General features: G+C 38.5%; 1 protein-coding gene across 7 annotated transcripts in view; it reads left to right on the top strand.

Moving 5' to 3' along the window:
* The window catches only part of PPP2R2C (protein phosphatase 2 regulatory subunit Bgamma), a 207,442-nt gene that overhangs the window by 54,379 nt on the left and 134,068 nt on the right, over positions 1–18,995 (top strand). For 2 of the 7 annotated variants that reach the window (XM_056360910.1, XM_056360968.1), the window contains exon 1: positions 6,138–6,717. The exons of 2 other annotated variants lie outside the window; for them this stretch is intronic. In XM_056360910.1, coding sequence (XP_056216885.1) covers positions 6,648–6,717 — 70 coding nt within the window. In that variant the 5' untranslated portion in view covers positions 6,138–6,647. Of the gene's footprint in view, positions 1–6,136; positions 6,718–18,995 lie in introns of those variants that run through there. 3 more of the 7 variants (XM_056360949.1, XM_056360958.1, XM_056360919.1) reach the window with 2 other exon arrangements.

Raw genomic sequence — 18,995 nt, 5'->3', positions numbered from 1 at the left:
GACTAGATAGCAGAGAAAAAATACTATATTAAAGTTAGCATTCTCAAATAGTGAGAAGTAGAACTACTCAAATCCAAGGGAGTGGATTTGCTGTCTTATCCCTGGCTTAGAGCTCTGAGTCCTTTCTCTGTCATGCTGAGTAGGGTTGGAGGAAGGCTAGGGGAGTAGCTTTTTATCACATTATAATTTCTTGGCACTTTATCCTTTTAAATAAAAGGTAGCCGATGAGCTCCAGTATTTCTAAACAGGGAGATGACTGTTCTATAGAATCTTATTTTCCTGGACATTATGAATAAATAACTAAACACCAAAGCTAAATAGTTGATGGCCAAACTGGAGAAGTCGGTGGCTTAGTGTTTTACATCTCTGTACATGAACTAGATATGCATAAAGGGAGAAAACATTTGCCTCGTAGATATCCTCATTTGAGCAAATTCAATAGCAATGGAACATAACTGTAAAGTATTAGCTAAGTAGTTTGTTGTTTTTTTTCTATAGCTGACTAATTGTATGTGCTATCTTATTCCATTTCAACATGAGAAGAGAAACTACAGTTTTACACAGTTTGCAGATGTTAGGATGTGGTTAGAAGCAAATTCTGTCAAAGTGCTTAAAAACCTCCACTGATTTCACAAACATTAATTTAAGGTAATATTTTAAAATAATCTGCTTTTGACCCAATTTGTGTAACTTCTAAGGATTTTATTTTTTTTACAATCACAGTGCTTTAAATATCTTGCTCTTCAAAAATAATAAATTCAGAGTTCTGTGCCAGTTCAAAATACAGTTCCATTTCGTTTAAAGCCATTGTGTTCTACTAAATGAAGTACGGAATGATCAGTATATGGAAAGTTTTGTTAGACAAAGAAAATACTTAAGTATTCAACCACTATTTCTTTCAATTGCAGTTCAAGCTTAATTGTTCTAAGTCAGATACAGTGATGAATTTGAGGGTAGTAAAACAGAGACTTAGAGCATCATCAGGTACTCCATTTCAGATATTGAGAATTTAAATTATTAAAGGATTTGCTCTATGTGTCTGACAAAATAAATATAAGCTTTTTGGGAGAATGTGTTTGAGAGAAGAAAAATGTTCTGCAGGGGCAAAGCAGGTTGGCTGTGCGTTCAACTGGTGTTTATAAATAGGATCACTCGGGAATCCACAGGACCTTCTGACACCTTATTCCTCCCTCTCCACATGCTGCAGATCTTCCTGGTGGAAATGCAACAAGCAAACTGATCAACAGTCATCCAGCCGAAGAGTTGTTCTTACCATCTGCAATTCCTTACCACTAAGGCTACACTGTTACCAAAGCTTACACTCTCAATTCCATTTGTATCTTTGCTAGTTTGAATACTTTCCTCAGGGTACTGGCTGCCTCCTGCTACAGTTTCTGGCTCCTGCCTCTTTTCTTTCTCTACTTTGGCCTTTTACCAGTTCTTCTCCCCCAAACTCCGAGAAAGTGAAATACAAGTTTCTTCCCCTACTGAAATCAACTTCTCTGCCTAGCAGGTTTTTCTCCTCCTGGCAGAGATGCAGTTTTTGTTTGCTGTGCTCCTTTTAACTCTATTCTTGCTGACATCCACACTCTATATTGGCATCTGTGTCATGGCTGTCCTTGGCTTTTACCTCCCTTCTTACCTCTCACTCTCCACTGACACTTTCACTGAACATCTTGCTCTTTAGAATACATTTTAATGTGCTTACCAAAGATGTGTTTTCCATCTTTGTGGAGGAGTAAAGGAAGAAAAGGCCCTTGACCTGCTAGCCAGTCTTCCTCCTTTTACCTCCAGGTAAACTCTTACCTTGTTATGCAGTTATTTTTCAGCCTCTTGAATTCAGGTTTTGTTTATCGCTGCTCTCCACGAAGTCTCTAATGACCTGCTTTTGAAGAAAGCTCAGAGCCAGGACTCCATCCTCATTACTGACTGGCTTTTTACTTAAATGTCTCTGCTGATAGCACGTCCATTTTTTTTATAGTTTGCTTGTAAATTCTTTAGGGCACTCTTTTTATTTCTGTGTTTGTACAGTAATTAGCTCAATTCGTGGGTTGTTTCATGAGTAGGACTATATGAACTACTGTGAATCGGCAAATAACTAAAATGTTTTTGATCAAAGGTTCCTTTCCCCCTACCTTCCCCCTGGATATTTGACCAGACCAAATTATGTAGGTTATCAGTAGGACTGATAATAAGTAGCATTTTAAAATGGCACAGCTAGTTATCTGCAAACATTGTCTCACAAATTTGCATTGCACTACAGATTCAGAGCAGTATTTTGCTAGTATTCCTCATTTGAACTGACCTCCTTCAGTCAGTGGGCTACTAATATTTGCCACACAGTAAGGATTCGGCTCATAATCCTGGGGAAAGCATTTATATGCACACGGGGAGTGTTGTCTAGTGTTTTTCTTAAAGGCTTCCTCCCTATGAGATTTTTTTAACTTAGAAGCGGGAAGAACAAGATAAGCGTGATCTGACCCAGATGTGATGCCTGAGGAAGTTGCCTGTGAACCTGTATAATTGCAATGGTGAGAGGAGAAAATTATTTATGGATGGGCGTTATTATTTTGACTTCACAAAAAGAAGTCCACCTGGCTCCTAGAAAAAATGAAAACACCTTGAACTTCTTAAATTATACCTAGCAAGTAAGGAGAGGAGGCTCAAAATGATAGACCGTAGAAATCATAAAGTTTCAGCTGATTGAGGACAAATCAGGGGCAATGATTGCTGTGTTTATGTGGAAGGGAAGGAACATTCTCTCATGCACTGTAGAAAATGCAGACACCCTGGTCACAGAAATGTTGAGGCATCTACAAAATGATTTGTGGTATTTTTTCACAGACTGCAGGGTGTGAAGAAAAAACCACTTTTTTTAGACATTACATGTCATTCCCATAATTTGTTATCTATTTATTTTCAATAATTTTCTGTATAATTTTTTTTTTGGAAAGCATCCTGGTTTTGGCTGGGACAGAGTTGATTTTCTTCTTAGTAGCTGGTGCAGTGCTGTGTTCTGGATTTGGTGTGAGAACAATGTTGATAGCACACTGATGTTTTCAGATGTTGCTAGGTCGAGGACTTTTCAGCTTCTCAGGCCCCGCCAGTGAGAGGGCTGGATGGGCACAAGAAGTCTGGAGGGGACACGGCCAGGACAGCTGACCCAAACCAGCCAAAGGGATATTCCATAACATGGGATGGCATGCTTGGTATATAAACTGGGGGAGTTAGCTGGGGTTGGCCGATTGCTGCTCGGGGACTGGCTAGGCATCCGTCAGCAGGTGGTGAGCAGTTGTATTGTGCATCATTTGTTTTCTTTTTTTCCCTTCCTTTTGGATTTTATTCCTCTCCCCTTTCCCTCCTTTTCATTATAACTGTTATTGTTGTTATTGTTCTTTCATTTTTATTTCAATTATTAAATTGTTCTTATCTCAACTCTTAGATTCCTTTCCAATTCTCCCCATCCCTCTGGGTGAGGGGGGAGTGGGTGAGCAGCTGCTTGGCACTTAATTAGCAGCCAAGATTAAACCATGACAGTTCTTTTTGGCACCCAGAACAGGGCACAAAGGGTAGATCTAATGACAGGTCTGATCAGACCTGGTTGACGGCAACAGAAAGAGAACACATGTTCGTTTTCCATATATTAGTAGATATAAATTATTCCTGTACATTTTTACTCAAGCAAAACAGCTGACTTTTGGGATCAAATGCCCTGCAAGGTGACATTTCTTCCTTCTTCAGCAGTCATCATAGCAATGGGAGGAAGCTTCAGGGTTACCTCCACAGAGGAATCTACACTTTAATGCTGTGTATCTGACTTCGGTTGCCTGAATGAGAAAATTAAGCATCCAGTATACAAAATGGAGAAAGAGAGGTTTCTGGTTCAGATGCTCTTAATTACCCTCCAAAATCTACACTGAATATATAGAGAGCTTGGGTTCCTCTAGGTGATTTTTCTAAGACCAAATAGTTTGACCATCTCCTGCACAGATGCTGAAGTGCCTTCTTGACCCAGACTGGTCTAACCATGGTGTTAAATGGTTGAGTGTAAACCTGCCATTTGTTCTACTCTTTGCCACTGAATTCAGTGGAGTTGGGACTTGATGTGCAGTGTGTATTGCTCAGAGACACTTTTGTCTTGGGAAGAACAAATCCAAGATGACAAAATAATGTGGCAGGGAAGGGCAAAATAAACCAGCTCCACCACATAGTTTGGGGTAGTTTTAGAAAAAATAAGTGTCAATATTTGCAAGGCCTCCTTCCTTATTTCATTCAAATTTTAGGTATATTTTCTCATTAATTGTATTTACAGGTTCTCACAGTTACTTTCTGAACTGTAGCTAGTACTGTCATTGAGTATTTATGCTGTATTTGCTTCCAATAAACAGGTAGAAAATTCAGAATAATAAACTTCAGGATGCTTGTTTGAGGACATCACTTTGTACCTGAGGCTTCAGCTATGTACCAGGCCATGCATGTCTATATCCATAAAGAGAACATTGCTGATCGTGAGGCAGCAGATCCTGGTTTGTTTGGTGTTGCTGCTGGCATGCTTGCCCTCTGAACTGAGGAAGGGAATTGGTTTTGTGCATAGCCTTGTAAAGCGGACAATGCCAGTATGTAAGCAGACTGGATATCCTGAAGCTGAAAGGCTTTGGTACACGAATAAGCAGGGGCAAAGGCAGCAAATGTCTGAAGGGGATAGGGCAAGCACTGGAGAGCTGTGCTACCACCACAGTATTGACTGGTGCTCTCAATGCACAAGTAATATTTTTAGTATTGTCACATGCAAAACCTGCATATAAATGTGTCTTTTACAGGTGCAAGTATTGAGTAACTTATTTTACTTTCCACCTTCTCAAACGTGAAGATTTTATATTTGTCAGGTTAAAGATGCTTTGTTTTATTTTGCTTTATCAATGAGTAAGGGAAGAGGGTCATTCCATTGCTTTTTCTCTTTTTCTCACAACCTTACTTTATCTTGAAATTAGATGTTTATCCCTGGTCAGGTTTTTACATAGTTATCTACTTCTTGCAAAGTCATGTGCCTGTTTTATAGTAATAGTAGGGTACTTGAATTTACACTCGAGCCATATATCCGAGCTTCATTAAAAAGAAATAAACCCCAAAAGACTGCAAGATTCATGCAGGTTTACACAAAATGCTGTAGTAATGCTAACAACTGAATTACGTTTTCTGTATTCAATTCCAGGGCCTAAACCACAGGACTGTCCTCTCCTCTGAATTGGTTTTGCGATTGCTTACTCTCTTTTCATGCTGTAGTGGTGTTTTCAGTACACAGCCATTTGTTTTCTATTCAAATTTCTAAACTTCAGCGGTGCTTACACCTTTCCATAATACATTCTTTCTGCAGCAAACAGTTCACAGTTTCATGAACAGATGCTGAAAGCTTAAGGAAACTGCTTGTCTGTTCAGTTGAAAGAATTTTGCTGTAATATAAGTGATTAAACACTTGGGCTAAAGGACAAGCTTTATTTTATAATGCAAGTGAGTAATTTTCCTCTTCTACTTGTCTTCCTATATCTGAGTATACGGACTTCAACATGGCTTTTCCAAGGTGATGGGGTGATGCAGTGAATGAAGGTAGCAGGTCTTGAGACCCCATGACCTGCAAGCATTCCCTTTGTCCAGCTTTCCCTTCCTGTATGAGGGAAGACACAGATTTTTCTGGCCTCAATTTTTTCATGCTTTGTAACAGGTCTTTTATTTACAGAACTGGGAAAAATGAAAGATGAATAGCAGTTATTTTATTTTACTTTTTCTGAATGGTTGCCTTGCCTCAGACGATTCCAGTTGCATAGGCAGATATTTGGCGATTTCAGTAATATTTATACAGGCTGACATTGAAAGACTGTTGCTTTTGCTGCATATGACAGAATCGACTAGCACAAAATTGTGGCTGCATGTTAGTGTGCAGTACGTGTCAATGCAAACCCATTTAAGCAGCTTGAAGTTTTCCTCCCTCATCCCCTCCCTTAATTTTTTCACTGTCCATCTTACCAGCGCAACAGCTAAAATAATTACCTGCAGTCTCATTTTTCACTTTACTACATGCAGATCTTGTGCGGTTGGGCAGCGAGCGGCTGACTGGGAGGGGCCTCTCTGGTGCAGCACAGGCATATGACAGCAGTAGCAGCAACAGCAATCAGAGCCCTTCTCCGGGCGGGTTTTGCTGCAGTACGCTGATTGCCACTTTACAGCATCCAGCAAGATCCCCAGCAGCAGGCACTTGGAGGAGACTCTGCGTGGGCACTTGTTTAAGGAGTACCTGACTAAACAATTGGGTTATTCTTTAACTGTGGGAGAAGTGCCTGTATTTCCTTCACGCAAGCTCCCTACTGGCTTTCTGCATCTATAATTTATTGGAGCCTTTTCTCCCTCCGTCTTTCTCCCGTTACTTCTTTTTCTTTCTTTTTTCTTTTTTCTTTTTTTTTTTTTCCCGATCGTTATTTGCCCCCCTTCCCCAAATCTGTGCTGCATCACTAGCTCTCATTATGCTGTGCTCAGTAGCCCAGTGTGTTCTCCGCCTCTGCTAGGCAGTGGCAGCATGGATGGTGCTCTTGTGACGACCTCTGCTGATGCTATCAGTCCACTGCGGATAGGCATGCTGAGTAATCCTGCTGTAAATGGGCGAGGACACGGACACACGAAAAATTAACCACAGCTTTCTTCGAGACCACAACTATGTGACTGAAGGTAACATAAATACTGTCATTATTCTCTTCTTGCATTGCATATTCTATGCCAGGAATGCGCTGTCATGTTTGGAGATGTAGGCTGTTCCTTTTTTTTTTTTTTTTTTTAAACAGGGAGACTTGCAAGGCGTTTTTCTGTGTGATGTAGCAACAGAATCTGTTTGAATTTGCTAAATCCCAAAGGCATTTTGTCATGCTATGGCAGTATATGAAACTATATGGGCTGAAGAAGGTCTTGCATTGTGCTGAGTTTCTGCTAGTGAGGTGTGCAGCACCTGGCATTGAAAGCACAGTAGCTGCAATGTGGAAGATTGGAAGCAGTTGATTAATTAAAAAAAGATGAAAGATTTGAGAGCACTAAAGTAAGAGAAATAATCTGTAAAGTTAACTGTTTGCTGGGTAATAAAGGTTATGCATCTCATTTTGGTAATTATAGCCTGAGCGTCACAGACATCGCCGAGTTGATTGTTCCCTAGAGAACCATATACATTTAGAAGGGATATGTAAGCATCATCTTTTGAAATAGTGCTGCCTTTTTTCCATCCTCAGTGTATGTGCAAGGTACATGAGAAAAGAAAAGGTACCTTCATTTTGAATCATTCAGTGCCTAGTAGTTTTATTACATAAAAAGGATTTTTTCCTGCAGGTGACACACATTAAATGCTGAGAGAATTTACCTTGTGACCAGTGGAATGGTTGGGTCTGATACTGATCCATATTTCCTTGCTAGAAAGTTGGTTTAAGAGCAGGCCATTTTAAGATTGATTGATTGATCAAACAGGAGAAATGTATTTGTAGGTGCTTGACTTTAAAATATATTGGTGTGTACAGAGTTTTAACAGCGCTTCCAGCAGAAGAAACAGTTCTTCAGTGTAGGCTTATATAATACGAACATACTTAACATCAGGGTCAACCAATACTACTTGAGACTCAGTCTCCAGATTCTGTCGTCATTTGATCAGTGTTCAATCAGTTAATACTCCCATGCTGTATCTTTAAGTGTGATCAGCTGATGCTCTCGATTATTGATGATTTGCATTTTTTTAGCGTGTAGGAAAGAGCAGGATGATTTTACCATACTGAGAACACAAAACAGATTTTTCAGAAGAAAAGTAAAAAATGCTGTGTACTGTAACTGTTGCCACTGGCTGGTGTAATTGTTTGCTAATCTTGCCTCTAGGACATTCTTTGCATTCCGGTTCATGTTTCAATGCATTTTTAAATTTTTGGCTAGTGGTTTTTTTGTCTGAATGATGATCTATGTTTTGAGATGTCACTTGTATTAATATTTGAAGAAACTTTGTCTGAAATTTAGAAATGTATGCCTTAGATTCTGCAAAAGGCACAGTATAATTACTGTAGTGTACTTGCTACAAGTTGAAATGTAGATGTATATATAATGGCTATGTGCAGCTGTCTTAAATTTTGGACTTTCACATCTGTCAGTTTGGTAATCTGAGGAATATAACCCCTTGTGAATTTCGCAGATCAATATTCTCTTTTATGGGTGTTTTAAAAATTAGATGGAGATTTTTAGTATTTTGGGGGGCACTGCTGATGAAAGTGTTAGATTTTCTCACATTTTATCCTCACTTGATATTTGGATGAGGTCTTCTGTCATTGCACATGGAATGGCTTGTATGAAATGAATTAAAATATGCATTGAATATAAATGTCAGCCTGTATTATGTTTTCCCTGTGATCAGAAGTCATCATGAAATATGTTGGCATCTGATTTTGAGATAGATGAGGTATGGGAAACCTTCAGTAGCAAAGTGTTAGCTCTTCAGCTCCAGCTACTGTAGTATTTGTTGGGAATGCTCAGTTGGTCAGCTGTAATAAAATTCTTCATATCTGTTATATCTGACATAGCTAGAGCTTTTAAAAGATTGTGAAAATGGTAAGGGAATCGATTTATCTTTGAAATTTTTCCAGGGGCACCTTCAGCTCAAAGAGGACCATCACAGATTTTAACTTCTCATTTATATACTTTTCTTAAAATGCGTAATGAGTAGTTAAGTTAAACTGGTGCTTAAAATGTGCTTTGTTCTGTTTTGTTGTTCTTTTTTTCTATTTTTTTATTTTTGTTTGAAGATTTGGCTCCATGAAACAACCTTTAGCATTTCTCATCCGTAAAGGCCTTAAATCCTTTGACAGTCCTTTCATTTGGTCCAATGATATATTAGTGCTGTGTGTATGATAGTAACATACATGTAGAAATGAAATTGTTGGTGGTAATGTGTTTGTTATGTTGGAAAATAAATGTATTGAGGCCAAACCCAGGTCTGTCTTTTGGGGTCTTTGGCTTTTGTAATCTACTATTTTAAGACAAAGTAATACTTGGTATTGTATCCAGTGTATTAGAGAAGTTACTGATTATTTGTAGTCTGTGATTAACTACAGTTTTATCTTTTGTTTTCAGAGTTTTAAAATCATGGTAAGGGGTGTCTTTTTCCTTGCTGCTGTATGCAGCAGGGTATTTCTGACATTTATATGCGCTCTATTCCTCTCTGTTCCCTGAGGAAAGTAAACCCAGCAATAAGATGATGTGGATTACCTGTAGTATTGCTTTAGTTCTCTTCCTTGTCTTCACTGATTTTACAAAAAAAAAAAAGGCAAACCTAACAGGTGGCATATGAATTCACAGGGTATAGGAAAACAGTGAACCAAATGTGATTTGCTCTGCTCTTGCTAGTGGACTGAGTGTGTTCCCAACAAACTGCTTGCTTGAGAAAAGTAAAATTTTATCTCTTTGATAGGTCATTATTTTGTAACATTGGGGTTATCTGTATCAAACATGACTTTACCTTGACTATAGCAAATTGAATTGGTTTTTATCTCAATATATCAAAAAAAAATATCTCTATTTCCTTGATTTAATGGTTGATGTTTTGGTGTTGATGTTACACTTTCTGGTAATAGGTGTTATAGACACATATGAAAACAGTGAATACCTGGACATGTTTCTCCTGGTACATATGCATATCTGCAGTAAAACCAATGGAATTGAAACAAGCAGGATTTGAATAATATTGACAGTGTAAGTCTTAAAAGTAAGTTACAGTTGCACAATGGTAAAAGGCAGTTTCATTTCAGCAGCAATGTACAGTAAGTTTTCCAATGATCACTTTCAAAACCAGTTTTTGAAGGAAACCACTTTAATTGGAGTTGTTTGTGTGGTGAAAACAGGAAAGACCTCATGAGACTTGTAACACAAGAGAGGAGAAAGACCTGAGGCCTAGAAAATATGACCTCTGAGAAGAGATTGAACTTTTTTATGATATATTGCCTAGGGAGCTTGTGTAGTTTCTACAACTGAAGTTTTTAGAAGAAAGTGACATAGATGTCTCTAAGAAATGACATGGGTATAGCTGAGCCTCCCATGGGGCAGAGAGATGGACTGGTTGACCTCTGACATCTGTTCAGGTTTCTGATTCATTGCCGAGCCATGTTTTATCTTTATTGCCTTTTGCACCCCAGCTATGGGAACCAGCTGCCCAGCAGGTGTTGGGTCAGGAAATAATAAAATGTATTATTTCCACAACACCTTTAGAAGAACTGAGAAGAGAGAGGCATGGCATAACACAGGAGAGAAGATGGACTGGATAGGAGAAATATGAGCCTTTGTTACTTACAGGCAAAGTCTGTTAGGGGAGATGGCAAGAAATTTGTGGACAGTGAGTTGAGGGAAGGGATAAAGGAGGGAAAAAGCTTGTGTAAAAGCTTATGTGCTTTTGGAGACAGAGAACATCCTTCAGTCGGAGTGTTCCCTTGACGTTACCTGAGTTTGAGATTAATGGTAGAACTGACAGGACTGCTGATGTGCTTTGCTGTCTCAGGACCTTGGGATCAGCCGTGCAGGATCTGATTTGGAACAGTGAATTGCACGGTATGGTTGCTGTATTCCTGGCAGGGGCAAGAAGTTGTGGGAAGCAACAGTGCTGCTCCTTTGATCAACTGCACTGTTAATTCAATTACTCTGTATTGTACAGATTTAATGAATGATTGACAGAGAAATAATGAACAAAAGTCACTATTCTTAATAAACTCTGTTAAAGGATGTAATTCACCTGCATGATCCCAAATCTATCCAGATAAATGCTTCTCTGGTTGGGAAGGCATTCTGCAGATCCATATGCTGATGAGTCTAGCGTGTCTATTCATCCCTGACTTCTTATGGATTATCCATGTTTGGGTAATAAATAAAAAGTTGCTTATACTTTTCAGTTTCTGGGGAGAGACAGGTTTCTCCTTTGGTCTAGACCTGCAAATTCAAGTGAAGGCAGTGAAGTTGCACAGGTGCAGTGGGGCAGAAGCTGACCTTCACTATCTAGTCGTTTGTATGGCCAAATGGTACAGATTGGTTCCATATGGCTTAACTTCTATCAAAAAGTTAATCATGTTAATGGTGTATTAACCTCCTGAAATGTGATATTTGAAGAATAATGAGCATTACCAGTGTAGTGTAAAACATATTGAATCATAACCATGTGAAATATTTATTATGGAGGATGAAAAAAAAGACTTTTTTTTCCTAATGATTTTAAAGGAAAATCCTCTGCAGATAATGAAAGTAGATTCTGGGAGCTTTTTCACTCCCTTTTAACTAAAGAAATTAGTATCTCTGTTCTTCATTAATCAAATGTAAGAGAAATTATCCATTTTTATCAAACAAGAATAAGTTTATTTATGGACTTGTCTTTCCTAAACATCCTGAATATAATTTGAGTATGAGCCGACTACCTTAGAAAATGGATGAGTGTAGTGAACAGGTACTGCTCTACTGGCTCAGCCTCACTGTCAGTCTGTTCACTTATTTCTAAGAATGGCTGGTAACATGCCTAAGACAAGTGCAAGAGGTAACTCTTCTTCTCCAGCAATTCAGAATTTATGTTGGGAATATTGATGATTTTTAGCTTTTTACAAAACTTATTTAGAAACAGTTTTAGAATGACCCTAGAAATTATTTTTCATTTTTATTCTTGTCACTTGTATTATTTTTTTTCCTCTAGTTAAGTATGAACAAAGGCAAACCTTGTTAAAGCACAACTTTGCCCCTTGTTAAACAGGATATAGTGATGTCATTTTGTGCACAGTTTTGGTGGTTCTTTCATTCACAATACTATTCAGATGAATGTTGTGGGTAGCCTTAAAGATTTGGATTAATAAGCTTTATTACATCCAAGTGACGTTGCTGACTTTGTAACCTTTGTTCATGTAGTTTAGTTGGGAGAAGCCATGGAGGCAGGGCCTAGAGCATGGTGGTCACACTGGCTTTAACTGCAGATCAAACTGTTTGCTCACCCACTCAAACCTGCAGCTGGATGTGTGATTCAGCATGCAGGAAAATCAAATGTTGGTACCACTTGAAGCTTGGATCTGCATAGCACAGACATTTAAGGCAATGTCCAGTGTGGGCAACATGGGGCAGCAATTCCTTCAGGCAAGCTTGGAGGAAGCAATATAGATTTAGCCCAAGTGAATTACACTGTCAGCAGCACTTGTCGCTATACAGTGCCAGCTACACATTCAAAGTACTCCATAGGTATAATTTTCATACTATATCTGTTAGGCATTCATCATATCACCATCTGTATTTTCCCTGCTAAATCCGCTTTCTGAAGAAATCATAATCAGGAGTACGACTAGGACAGTTGACCCCAGTGGGACTTCGGAGTTTCTTAATTTGCTGTTTGCAGCATTCCCGGGGAGCAGGAACACATTAGTGTTAACTTGCTATTGCCTCCTCAAAAGACCTGCCTCTTCAAGGAAGGGGTTCCTTTAATGACTGGCTGTTAGATCCTCTGAAGAGAGCGCTTCAAGCCTTTCTGAGCTGCAGGACATGCTTAAAAGGCATGGAGTTAACTTGGTTTGGATCTCTGCCTAATGTCATACCTCCTCATGACAATTATTCACCAGTATCATGTACTAAACTGTGTGACTAAACTGGGTTGCAGTTTTCCCCGTTCGCAAAGGCCTAAATCTTTAATGCTGGAGAGTTGGTTTTGGTGGGTTGCCATTAGGGACTGACTGACCTTGGCTGTCTTTGCATGCACATGTAATCAACAGATGATCTCCCACGCAGTAACTAAATAATAACTATGTACGGTTGCTGTGTAGTGTTGGAGTTCCTGGAGAAGTGAATAAGATTTATTAATAAAAGAAAAAAAAAATCTAGATTATTAGCTACATGGTAAAAAAGGCAAGCTGCTTTCATGACAGTGAGTACCCAGAGCTGCAAAAGAAGTGGTTATATCAGTGTGGGGCTTTTCTCAGGTGCCAACAGTGTGTGAGTCGCACAAAAAGACCAGTTAGAGCAATTTAGCCTATATACAGTTTATTCATATGTATACTATGATATATAGACAAATATGGACTAGAAACATTACAAACACAAAAGTTTATGGTATATTTAAGTATATAATTACTATATGCAATAGGTTTAGCTATATATGAACCTTAAAAATGCAAGTTCAGGATGTCAACAGTACAGTATGTGTAAGATAAAATGCAAGCATAAAATGTGGTCTAAGCAAGCTTGCTTTCTGTACCAGATTTCTTTCTAATTGAAACTGACAATTAAAAAGCATTGAATAATGTAAAACTAAACACTATGCAGGTAGAGTCAGTGTCATTGTTCACCACAGGAGCAGTTTGTTTAGCATATGTGTCATTATGGAAAGAAAACTGTACTTAGCAATATATTTTGTTTCCTACGTAGACCTCAGACATTTCAGCAGTGTATCATATATTTAAATGTTGAGTTTGGAGAACAGTAGATGAATTTCTTACGTCAGTTTAAAATGTGAAACAATACAATAACACTGAATATTTTATAATAGAAAAAGAACTGACTATCTTTTATTACAGCTATAAAAAAGTAATAAATCATTACTGCTTAGGTGTTGTTACTACATCACTACCAGTTTCTGGATCTTTGAGACTTTATGTCCGCAGTTTATTTCACCCACTCTAGTAAGGCTTTGTACAGAGAAGTGTATTCTAAGAGAAAGCAAGGTATTTGGTGACTAATGTCAGCTGTTTTGGCCAGGAGAAGGATGGTAGAGCAGGTAATAATTTCAGAAAATTAGAGGAAGTTATTATGGGGTTTTGTGTTGTTTTTTTTTTTTTTTTTTAAACAAGAAAGGGTTTTAAATGCACTTCTGGCCATGTTGAGGCACTTTCTTGATCAACTGTTTCTGTAGTTCTTAGGTTAACGCTAAACTTGCCTTTATTCATGAATGTGGTTTACATTACTGGTTCCTGGTGAAAGTTCCCCGATTCTTTACCAAGAACAAAAAACCCCACCTAGCAAAGCACTCATATATGGTAAGAGAGTTCCTTTTGTCAGGAATGTTTCCTTGCCGGAAAAGTATTGTACCTGTTGTTTTTATTGCTTAAATGCAAATGAGAGCAGACTATTTTGCCACTGCAAACATAAGTAAAAAAACCATACATTAAGAGACTCAATTCCTAATAAATTTTTTCAGCACAACACGTCATGCAGTTCAGTGACTTCTGTGAATTATTAATGTGACAGGGGTTTGGGATCTCTGTTGCTAACTATAGGAGTGCTTTTTCTTTCATATTTACAGATTCATTTGTATAAAAAAGAGAAGAACAAGACGGAAACATCTGTGCGTAATATAGTGCCATTTGTGTGTGTTTCACTTAGCAACAGAGTACAGAAGAAGGTAAAGGAATGAGAGCTGGTTTATTCTCCACTAATTCCAGTTCAACTCATTTGAATAGAACTTAATTGTAACCTTAATTCTTCCTATTTGTAGTGCTTTTGTTTTTCATGTTACCCAGTTGTTGCAAGTAGTCGATGACTATGCAAAATAACAGCATTTGTATAAATTGAGGTGAATGCAGCCCTGTGATAGTACTGATTGCATTAAAGATAGCCATAGCATGCTTTGCTTAAGCCAGTTTCTAGTAAAAGATCATCAGAGTTCAATTAAAAATAAATTATTGCTTATTTCCTTCTCTCTGTTTCTAATGGATCCATATTCTTTCTCCTTAATCTAAGATATCAAATTAGTATTTCACATGGAATAAAAATAGATTTCAGTGAGCTGGTCACAAATTTTCAACAATTTATTTCTTAACTTGTATTCAGTCAATGCAACCTCATGTTCTATTTACTTTGAGAGGTTTTAATTTATGATAGGACTTCACACAAGGTCTTTAATAAATCTTTCCAGGGTTTTCAGCTATAAATCAGGCTTTTTCTGTCTCTATTTCATAAATAATTTCTGATAGAATGTCTTTATTTCTACATTGTAATATGATAAACATAAAAATTCAACTAATAAATTCAGTAATAATTAATTAATTAACATTCAACAAATAAGTACAGTGGACTGATAAATGCAGGGCAAAATTGGCTGCCAGGGTAGTCCACAATACTCTTGTCATGCTGCATGTTAATTCTGACACCCTGCTTGATTTGGTATCTTTTATTTCTGCATGCAGATCTTTGATATGCGAATAACCAGTACAGGATGAAGTCAGGTGTGTATTCTGTAGTGTTCTTTTGTACAGAAGATTTAAATATATTTTCTTTACTTGGCGCAGAATTCACATATGCAATCTCTTTGTAATAGGTAGCTGTGAATTATTACATGTTTTACAGAAATTCTGGGAACACCTGATGCTAAGAGTCATATGGATGGTGGCGCTTCTCACTGCTTGGGTGCAATGTGGATATGATTTTGTGCATGTTGTGTGCACTCGTGCTTTTGTACATGTTACAGGAGTCTTGTGGATGAGTATTAGTACGTGTTTACTGGTGTGTCTGTATTCCTTTTAGTTGCTGTGCTTGCAATGTGAATCTAGAAGTATTAGAATAGCAATGTAGAAGTTTCAGCACTGGGAGATGGGACAGTAAGAGCTTGTATGTAGGGCACTGTATGTCTCTCGAGTCTAATATGATCCACAGATTCTTTTGGCCTCTATGTCAGTATTTGCTGATCAGGGAAGTGAGACTTGGTCTGTGACTGGAGTGAAACTTTCCTTACACCATGGTATGAGAAGCAGCATCCTTGAATTTCTGATTTGCCCCTGTGGTGGTGATGAGCTGCATTTTTCTGAGAAAAGGACCACATGGAAATGGGTTTTATTTCTAGGGTTAGGTACATACTTAATTGCTAGATTCAACGTGTGTTTGCCCTTGTATTTCAGGAAAACGGGTCAGTTGTATAGATTAGAGGCCTTTTGTGACCCTATGTTAAGTGTTACAAATGTGCTAGATTAAAAACAAGTAAGTTGCGTCTGTTAGCAGTAATGATACTGCAAATAAAACAATTATTATTAGCTGCATGAATTAACACTATATCCAAATGCAAGTTTTTATTTGCTTAAACTTTGAAGTGTCCTGCTGAAATTACTGCAGAATGTGATTTGTACAGAGCAACAAACAGGTGTTTGCTGCATTGACCTTTCCCATTTTTTTGGTTAGATTGAAATACTGAGAATGTTTCTTCTATTTTTTCATACCTTCAAATTAATTTCAAGGTATTTTAAATTTGGAGTTTGGTTTGAAACTGCTTGTGGATGCAATTATTGGCAGCAAATAGTCCATTCTCCAAAAGAAGCTGTAGCCTGGGCTGCCCACACTTCCTTCTTTGTTGCTGTTGGAGCCTGTCCCATTGCAGGGGCAGTATCAGCAAAGAGGAGACCAGTATGAAAGAAACACTGGTTAGCCCACTAGCCCGAGAGTCCAGCTTCTTCAGAAAATGTCAGCAAACTTAGCCTGTTTTTAAATTTGTAATTTGTACCTTGCTAGCCGCCGATGGCACCACACCTGCCTGCTTCTGAGAGCACAGGTTGCTGTGAGCAGGGCCAACTTCCACAGCTGCAAAGTGGCCATCTGTGATCAGGGTCCCATTGCAACTCCGTGCAAATGGCTAAATGTGCACCAGTTTGGTCAGTATTACAAAGACTTACAAAGTAATGATGCTTGCTATAATGCTTCTTCAATACCACTTTGTTGTAAGGGTTTTGTAGTATTTATGCACAGTAGAAGGAAAGGAGGAAATACAAGCTATAGGTATATTGGAAAAATGTTTGATGATTATCCTGGATGTACCTGGGAAATTACAGTAATAGCGGTCATGTTAAATCTGAAAGCAGAAAGCTTTGTTTCTGTACTATAAATAATTACTAACAAAGATGATTGCCAGTGTGGAGAATTGTTTGTAGAGGGATTCATTTCTGATTGTTGAGTGTAAGTATATTTAGACAGAAAACTATTTTTCTTCCTGAAAGCCAAGAAGTTGGTGTAAATCAGAGGAATTAGTGATTTGGACTCCACAGAGCAAACATCAGCCTGGTTATTACAGATCAGATGATAGATGTAGTTACGTTGAGGTTAGCATAGTAAGCTATTCTTTTGTTGTACATTTTAATGACTGAATTCAGTCATTATGGCTGGTATATTATTGTTAGCAATTGAATTTACACAGTTTTCTTTAAAAAAACATCCAGTCTGGCAGGGTTTCCTTTCCCAAAATGCTGCAAATATTTCAAAGCTATTTATGTCCTTCTTGCTAAGTCCCCTCTGATCCAGAAATCTCTATTCATAAATTTGTTTGTGCATATGAGCATATACATTCATGGATCTTCATTGTCTAAGGCAGTAATACATCCAATAACTCCAAACACCTAAAATTTTAAAACTAAATAGAAAACCTTATCTGAATTTTGCCAATATTTAAAATGTAAGTTTCTATGTTGAAAATGCTTTCAACTTCAGAGCTACCATTAACCATTTTGACTGGCTTTAAATCTGATTTCTCTAACGCATTCATCTGTCAGCTAGCCTTTCTAAAATGTTACTTCATTCTGCAGCTTGACAGATTTAGAGTAACTTAAAGAGCGCGTACTAGTTCTGTAGTTTTACATGCTTTAGAAAGATCTGTATCATAGGTTAATGGGGTCAGTATTTGAATTAACAAGTTTTTAACTGAGGATGCCTAGATTATATAGACTCATAGAACTGTTTGGGGTTGGAAGGGACTTTTAAAGGTCGTCTAGTCCAACCCACCCTACAATGAGCAGGGATACCTTCAATTAGATCAGGTTGCTCAGAGCCCCATCCAACCAGACCTTGAATATTTCTAGGAATGGGGCGTCTACTACCTCTCTGGGCAACCTGTTGCAGTGTTTCACCATCCTCATCGTAAAAAATTCCTTATATCTCATCTAAATCTACCCTCTTTGAGTTTAAAACCATTACCCCTTGTCCTGTTGCAACAGGCTGTGCTGAAATGTTTGTCCCCATCTTTCTTGTAAGCCCCCTTGAAGTACTGAAAACCTGCTATAAGGTCTCCCTCCCTGGATCCTTCTCCAGGCTGAACAACCCCAACTCTCTCAGCCTGTCTTCACAGGAGAGGTGCTCCAGCCCTCTGATCATCTGCTCCAACAGGTCCAGGTCTTTCCTGAACTGAGGACTCCAGAGCTGAACACAGCACTCCAGGTAGGGTCTCAGCAGAGTGTAGTAGAGGGGGAGAATCACCTCCCTCGACCTGCTGGCCATGCTTCTTTTGAGCCTGCGATGTGGTTGGCTTTCTGGCTGCAAGCGCGCATTGCTGGCTTATGTCCAGCTTGTCATCCACCAGCACCCCAAAGTCCTCCTCCACAGGGCTGCTTGCAATCCCTTCATCCTCCAGCTGGTATTGATACTGGGGGTTGCCTGGACACAGGTGCAGGACCTTGCACTTGGCCTTGTTGAACCTTATGAGGTTCACATGAGTCCATTTCTCAAGCTTGTCCCTCTGGGTGGCATCCTGTCCCTCAGGCATGTCAGCTGTACTGCTCAGCTTGGTGGTATTATTGTGACAGGTATGCTCTCTGACAATTAGAATCCAAATAACTGAGCTTAAGGAGAGGAATAAGGGAACGTATTGGAATCTGCTTTCAAAACTGAACAATGGAAGTGCTCCTGTTCTTCGCCTTTTGCAGTTCTGCAATGCAGTCCAGAAATTGTTCCTCAAAAATCTGGGCTGTTACTGTGTAAGTGAAATGCCATAGGAATTTGCAGGGCAAGCTATAGTAGTCAAACTGTGCTAGTACCTGCATCCAAAATATTAAAAGGTAGCTAGATGAGATTTGACTACATATGAGAACAAAAGATACCTAAACATTTTTAATTAGGCTAGGACCTGCCATTGTGGGTTGAACCTGCTGCTAGAACACTGTTCTAGCAAACTTAAGCATAGTTGTTTCACCTAAAAATAGTGAATTCACCAGTTTGCTCATTCTGGACAAGGAATT

This window comes from Falco biarmicus, chromosome 1 (assembly GCF_023638135.1).
Source record: "Falco biarmicus isolate bFalBia1 chromosome 1, bFalBia1.pri, whole genome shotgun sequence".
NCBI classification, from domain to species: Eukaryota; Metazoa; Chordata; class Aves; order Falconiformes; family Falconidae; genus Falco; species Falco biarmicus.
Note: the sequence above shows the minus strand (reverse complement) of the source record. Positions and strands in the feature narration are given on the sequence as shown.